The sequence below is a fragment of the Amblyomma maculatum genome, chromosome 3, assembly GCF_055883805.1.
Source record: "Amblyomma maculatum isolate TAMU_Amacu chromosome 3, ASM5588380v1, whole genome shotgun sequence".
Classification (NCBI taxonomy): Eukaryota; Metazoa; Arthropoda; class Arachnida; order Ixodida; family Ixodidae; genus Amblyomma; species Amblyomma maculatum.
The window spans coordinates 121916036-121923829 of record NC_139346.1 but is presented as its reverse complement, the minus strand read 5'-3'; the positions used below and the strand labels follow the sequence as shown (position 1 = coordinate 121923829).

The following is a 7794-nucleotide window of genomic DNA, read 5'->3' as shown; positions in this document are numbered from 1 at the left end:
CACACGCACTGATTGATGTGTTGCTGTCTAGCAGGTTCGCGTGTGGTTAATTTGGGCAAACTACCGACTTGATGATAGTCATTTATATTTGAAATATGATGTTTAATTCTGTTCACACCATGTTTTCTCATGGTTACTTTCATCTTCTATATAAAATCAAAGAAGAATTTGCAAATGCGGCGGTTAGTTGCTAGTTGGCATACACAGGTTCAGTATGTCTACTTGCTGTGTAGCTGTGATTGAGAGTTGTGTGCAAGTTCTTGCTTGTGTACTGCAATCATTGCTGTGCAAGCGAAATCTGTGAACATTTTGATTTTGTGTCTGGCGTAGTATTTGTACTTTTTAGGATGACTTGTTGCCGTAAGAAAGGTAATTCTTGTGCAAGGTTTTACTATGTACTTGCAAGCTGATGTATATGCTTCGATGCAAAATGAGTGTATTGAGATCATTAATTTAACAGTTTGTTTTTGCTTCATCATTATTGCTCATTTGGAACCAGCACTTCATTCGATGCAAAATGAGTGTATTGAGATCATTAATTTAACAGTTTGTTTTTGCTTCATCATTATTGCTCATTTGGAACCAGCACTTCAGAAACATATGAAAGTCCTTCTTTCTTCCTTGCAGAAATACGTTCTTTGGGAGGTGCACAGTTTATATGCTCATATTGGTTGCTTGGCTTTCTTCATTTCTGCACTTAAGGCGTCAAGACAGTTTTGCGTACTTCTTTTTTGTTATTGTATTTTGTAAGACTGCCACATTACATACTATATATTCTTGATTCAAAGCAACATTTTGTTTTTTAAACGTAATAGGTAGGAAAAAAACTCCCATGTGCGCATAAAAGTAGCCAAATTACAAGCGAGTGCTCGGTAGGTGCTGCATCTAAAATTTTACATTCAAAATGGAAGCAGTATCCTGGAAGATGCATGCACTCTTGTTCTCCAAACTGTCATTTAGCTGTGCATCCTCTTCTGTGATTAATGGACTCCACTACACTTTTGAACCAATTTCATTGACCCACCATCTAATTGTAGGGAATTCAAAGCACCAAAAAGAATGATCATGGCATAACCCAATAACCTCTCAAACCAAACCAGAGCTCAGCACCGTAGTGAGGCTAGTAGGAAAGCCTAACTACTAATTGTTAAGAACACAAATACCTCTTGCATAATGTCACGCATTGCAATGTTTTGTTCATTTTTTCACACCAACGGAGTTGCTTGAGATTTTGATAATTGAAGTTATTTATTTCGTTACACTTATGTTTGAACAAGACTGTATTAAAAAAATTTTTCTGCAACGTGCTTATACATAGAGATGCATTGCTTAGCATGCTTTTGTGTTATGCTCTTAAAATATATTGGCACAAGATGTTTAAGTGAGCTGTGCAATACAAGAGCCTTTCTTTGTAAGAAAGCCTTTTATTTATTTATTTATTTATTTATTCATATACCCTCAGGGCCCGAAGGCATTAAAGAGGGGAGTGGGAAAGATACATTGGTACAGGGTACAGTGCAGCATAAAGCATCATAGGAGAAACAATAACACGGCGAAAAGTGATCAAAAAAAAAAAGTATTGGCGGAAAAAAAAAGAGAAAAGCAGGTGAGACAAAAAAAAATCATTTCCGACAGTCAACAATGTCACCGAAAACGAACAAAAACATTTGACTACCATTTATAAATATAGATTACATACGGCAGTCTTAAAAGAATTTGGGTCCGTAATATCAGCAATGTGCCTAGGAAGGTGGTTCCAACTGACAGAAGTGTTTGGAACGAAAGAACAAGAGGTGTGTTTAGTACGACATGACGGAACACCTACTTTGTGAAGATGATCAATGCGACCTGAAACATATGTGGGGGTAGTTAGTAGCCGGCTCTTAAGGGCAGGATTGTGGTAATAGATTTTGTGAAATAGACATAAGCGGGAAATATTTCTGCGTAGTGAAAGCGGTGGCAATGATAATGTTGTTTTCATAACGGTAACACTGGAGTTACGGTTATAGTTGGAAAGTATAAAACGTGACGCGCGGTTTTGAACAGATTCGATTTCAGATTCTAGAGATGCAAGGCCAGGGGACGAACAAGGGTTTTATAAAGAAGCAGTTTTATTGAACTAAAAGAAAGGTTAAAGTTTCGGCGCAGGTACCCCAACATGCGGTTAGCATTGTTAGTAATAGATTCCACATGCAGATTCCAAGAAAGATTAGAAGTTATGTGCACACCAAGGTATCTATACGAAGACACAGTTTCAAGAGGAGTATTATTGAGGTTGTAATTAGCTACTTCATTGTTACGACGAGAAATACGCATATGTTTGCACTTGTTAATGTTAAGCTTCATGTGCCATAATTTACATCACTCTGAAACTTGGTTAATATCAGACTGAAGAACAGAAATGTCAGAGTCACTGTTAATTTCACGGTAAATTACACAATCGTCAGCAAAGAGACACACAGAAGAAGCAATGGTGTTAGGCAAATCATTAATATAAATTAGAAAAAGTAGGGGCCCTGGTACGGAGCACTGGGGAATGCCTGCGCCCACTGGAGAGGAACGAGAGTTCCATTTATTTGCTGTCACGTATTGAGAACGGTTAGTGAGGAAAGACTCAAGCCACGAAACGATGCTAGGGTCGAGTTTGAGGTTACTTAATTTGAAAAGTAGTAATTGGTGAGAAACTTTATCGAAAGCTTTGGAGAAATCGAGGAATATACAGCCTGCTATGGAACCCCGGTCAAGAATGAAATGAAGGTCTTGTGACAAGCATAGAAGCTGAGTCTCGCATGAGAATGTTTTACGAAACCCGTGGTGGGAATGACTGAAGAACGAATTTGATTCAAGAAAATTGGCGAGATGAGAGCAGATGACATGTTCCATGATCTTACATGGGATGCTAGTAAGTGAAATGGGTCGGTAGTTATTAGGAGAATGTTTGTCCCCAGACTTGTGCAGGGGAACCACCTTGCCCACCTTCCAGTCACTAGGAACACAGCTACAGTCACAAGCACATGGGCAGCTACATACTTCACATTGGTCTCTGTAAGGAAACCGCAATGAAAGTTGCAAGCAAAATCTTTGCAAAGTGACAAGTGTGTTGTCCGTATTGTAGATACTCTTGCACTCGGTACGACTTGTAACATATGTGAAGTGAACCAATGAAGGCTTATGCTTTACAGTAAATCAATGTGCCGTCATAGACAGTGCCCAAGGTGCAGATTCAGCATACTTAATCTCTGCTTTGAGGGGTTAATGCACAAGTTTCGAGTAGCACTGAGCTCGCACTTCTTTGACTACAAGCTCAAATCTGTCGCATCTCGGGTATTGTAGCTGATATAAGTTCTTTCTGAAGGATTCCATGCAAGACATTACATGAGAGTTGGTAATAAAGCTTTCAAATTTCAGTGCCATGAAATACTCGCATACATGTACAAATTTTTTACATATACAGTACACATATATACAATACATATCACTTTTTTTTAAAATGAGTACATCACTAACACATGTAAAAATGACAAAGTGAAATTCACTTTACAGATTTCATTCCAAAAAGTTAGGAAAGACAATCTGTCGTAGAAAAGACAATGGCTGCAAACACCAACTTTCCATCTTGTCTGTGTAGATCAGCAATGAGACTGGTGATTTCGTTTCCAGTCATGACTTGGATATAGTACTGCCACAATCTATGCTCAAATCATTTGCACAACACCGACAGAGAAATAAGGCGTTGCAGCTCTATATAGCCTGTACATTGACTTCAGATTTACTTCAGCAGAGAAAGAAAGGCTCCTCTAGTCTGCTGTACATGAAATAGTGTAATTCAGTGCAAGTTCGATGCCTTGCACTGCAGCAGGGATTCTCAAACTGCATTTTGGGGAACTCTAGGGGTTCTTGGAACAGTTCCTAGAATCCCCAAGCACCTATGTTCATGCATGTCTTCATCCACTTTAGCCAGTTATTTTGGGACTAATGCTGTAGCTGCTTACAGCTATCTCACTATACAGTCAGTCATAACAGAATTTAAGTACTTGTTCATGTGCTGCGCAGCTTGCATACCCCTTTTACATATGTCGGCCAGCACCTTTTCAAGCCTCAGCCGCAGCGGTCGAATTTCGATGGAGGCAAAATTTTAGAGGCCAGTGTACAGTGCGATGTCAGTGCACGTTAAAGAACCTCAGGTGATCGAAATTTCCTGAGCCCTTCACTACGGCGTCTCTCATAGCCTGAGTCGCTTTCGGACGTTAATCCCCCATAAAACAAATATTTTCAAGACAGGCTCCGTGACCAAAGCTGGCCAGAACACAAATGAAACATGTTAGAAGCCGACTGCATTTTAGCGAAATGATTTGGTCTTCAAATGAGAAGGCTAAAGAGTTTGAGCACCCCTGCATTACAGTAGATCATGCATAACATACAAAACATTAAGAACACTACCATCGCTCATCGGTTTAGAATGGGCTCATGCATGAAATTATTGAGATAACAACAAATTTTCCATATCTTGTTCAGCTTCTCTGCCATAACATTAGGAAAGACAGCACGGAGTATTCTGAAGTTTTTAACTTCCCTGATGACACGCTCAACATGAATTCGCAAACTCGCTATCTGCCGTGTTGCTATCTCATCTGCCAGTGACAACTGCGAGCGGCCATTCAACATAGGTGGCATGTTTAATTCGACTCCAAGCTGACGGAGGTCATCTTCAATGAGGAATCCTCTATCCGCCATTACGCTGTCCCCTTCCTCGAGCAACTCATAGAGGCCACTGTGTCTCGTGATTTCTCGATCGGAAAGTCTCCCAGGTGCAAGATTTGACACGAAAGAAACGAAGCCGTTTGGAGTGATGCCAATGAGTCCTTTTGCAGTGTTGTGTCCTTTGTACGAGCTGAAAGTGTCGCTTTGCGTACTGTAATCAGACGGGTTCTCGATAAAAATTTCTGTGCAGTCCAGTACAATGCGTGTCGATGGGTACAATTCTTTAAAATTGTCTGGCATGAACATGTCCACTGTGTTACGGGATGGCCACATTGGTATCTGGATTAACATTTCAAACAAAAAATTTACCCAAAATGTGAACATTGCACTCACGGTTGACACAGACACTTTCAGGCGATATGCCAAATCCTGCTCCAGTAACCCAACCCGGAGCCTGCAAAGCACTGCAATGACCTGTTCTTTCATTTTCAGTGCTGGTGGCCTGCCAGCACCTGTTTTCAGTGTCTGGTACATGCCTTCAACATGTTCCAGAAACGCATCAAATTTTTCAAAGGAGTTAAACCCTGTATAAAACACTAGTCGCTTTTGATCTGAAACAAAACCGTGAACTTTTGAGACAAGGTTTTTTGTTTTTAGCTTCTCTTTAAGCGCCTCAACTTTCACATGGTGCAACTGAGCCTCCAGATCCTCAACCGTTTTCTGGAGCACAGATTTCTCTTTTCGAAGCAAGTTATTTTCATGCTCCAGTTTTCCACATACTTCGAGAAGGTGGTTGACTTTCCTTAGTGCGGCAGCAGATGCTGTGTCTGGAGGCCCCATGGAGTATGAATGCTCGGCACCTAGAAAATAAAAACTGTTTATTGATTTGCGAACAGTTAGGCCGTGCTTTAATACAGATTTCAGGGCTTGAAATAGTCACTTCAGCCCACAATGTGTGTTCTGAACCCTTGCTCTCAGCTTACACTGATATACAGACAACAAAGAACTAGGATGACAAAGCCATAGAGCCCAACTCTCTTTCACTCCACTGATCCACCTGTGCAAGCAGCTTACCAACCAGCATGGAACCATAGGTTTCATGCACCCAGCACATCAGCCAAATCTACACTGTATATGCATTTGGATAGCCTGACTTTTGTGTCATTTTTACAAGCTGTGGTGAAGGGAATAATGTCGCGGTGAAAGAAATGAAATGGGTAAGTTTCACAATGCGTGCACTGGTGGAAGAGGTACCGCGTTTATCAGAAAACTCGCTGAAGTAATAACACATGCACGGTACAAATCACTGATGACATGTCACAGAATACATGAGGTTATGCAACTCATAACATGTAGACTTCCCATGGCTAGCTGCAAAAGCTTGCGAAAAACTGGCTTCGCGGGAAAAAAGTTTGGTCCATTTATTAATATACCGGTCGCCACAGCACCCGTGGACCTCACAATGAGTGGGCGCGATAGGGGTCCGTTAAATGCGAAAAATAAGTTTTCATAGTGGAATGGAGAAAGTGAGAATTTTGAACCATCACTAACCTGTTTCCGTGCGAGACGAAGCCGGTGCACCGAAGGTCAGCTGGGTGGGCTCCTGGGAAACTACGTCGCTCTCTGCGTACAAACGCTTTGATGAAAATGCGAACACACAAAATCGAAGCCTCAGAAAAAAGATGGCACAGTTAAAGCGTCTCTTACGTTGATCGCATTGGGGCACGTCAACTACGTAGCCGATCTCCAACTCGTTCAGGACGAGCACAGGGCTGGCAGAGGCAGTTTGGGAGCTCGTCTTCTTGCGTTTCGCGACTGGAAGAGATTTGGCAGTAATGATAATATGCGATAACTGCCTGAATATATATATTTACCGGTATTAAAGGAAGGAGATAGTTGACTGATGACTTTATGAGGGAAAATTGTCGGCAACCGGTCCATATAGCCACGGCGTCCACTTGCGTTGAAGTGAGCTCCGCAGATCCGGTGGTGCTTAGAAGGTTGCCACAAAGAGAAGCGACCAGCACTTCCCTGGCGGTTGATTCTTCTCACCCACTCCTTTTTTTCTTTTTCATTTGCAGGGAACGCGTGAAATGAAACGTTCTTGTCTTTCAGCGTGTTGTTGTCGCAGCCAGGCACACAACAAGTCTGACCACCGCCTCGGCACTTCGACGACATCGCGCGCAGTAGTGGCAGCGGCCACTAAGTAACCCACAGGCACGTAACACTTTATATAACGCACCTGCAACCGCCCACCACCAAAAAATACACGAAATCTTAAAGCAATCGAAGCACGTACACACACACACCGCAGCTATGCGAACGCAGGAGGCAGGAAAGACGGGCGGTCGGTCGGCGTTCGCTCACTTTTCCCATAATGCGTCGCGCGCCCGCTAGGTTTTTTCGCGGCGCTGCGATTTCCGAAATGGTGCATTGGTGTCTTCACTTTCTTTAAAGAGCTACAAAGTTTTGCGCAGCACCAGTGTCAATTAGGGCCATGACAGAAACATCTTCGACGAAAACTTCAATGAGATTGGCTGGCGATAGATGAGGGCTTGGAAAGTTCGATGGGGTCGCAGTTCTCCCCTCAGGAACTGCGGCCTCTAGTTTTCCTCACGTGAAGCATTCGGCCGACGTCACATCGGGGAGATAGAGCGGCGTCGCGGCGACGGTGAACGACGGTCGGAGTTGGCTGAGCGGTCAGGTGAGAAATGACGGCTTGCTGGAAGCTCAGTAGGCGCGGAATACTGAGGCGTCGAAGACCACTACCCGGACCCTTGGGTAGTTGCTGGTGATACCGGGAGACGGTTTCGTCAATTGCGGGAAATATGCCCAGCCAGCCTGCAAATGCAGTAAACTGGCCGATTGTCTGTCGTGCGCCAGGGATTGCGTGGTCTGGAGCCGGTCGAAAATAGGGTGCTGGCGCTTGCACATGCACTGACAGTAGAGTGTAAGTTGGCTGCCGAGGTCGTGCAACTGTTTCGGCATAAGTCAGAGGACCGGCGACAGGCTTTGGGGTGACATCGTCATATGTCATAGGAGCGGCGACAGGTCTTGGAGCGGCGCCGGCGTAAGTCAGGGAGCAGCAGCGAC

The 7794-nt window shown here is 43.2% G+C and overlaps 1 protein-coding gene across 1 annotated transcript; it reads right to left on the bottom strand.

Annotated features, from left to right (window-relative positions):
* Positions 1 to 2535: 2535 nt before the first annotated feature.
* Positions 2536 to 7127, bottom strand: LOC146195887 (uncharacterized). The gene is made up of 4 exons (XM_084597937.1): positions 6576 to 7127; positions 6409 to 6516; positions 6253 to 6324; positions 2536 to 5561 (listed from the first exon to the last, which is right to left on the bottom strand). The coding sequence occupies exons 1-4, from the start codon at positions 6877 to 6879 to the stop codon at positions 4447 to 4449; spliced, it is 1599 nt and encodes a 532-aa protein (XP_084454063.1). The 5' UTR covers positions 6880 to 7127; the 3' UTR covers positions 2536 to 4446.
* Between the last annotated feature and the right edge of the window lie 667 nt (positions 7128 to 7794).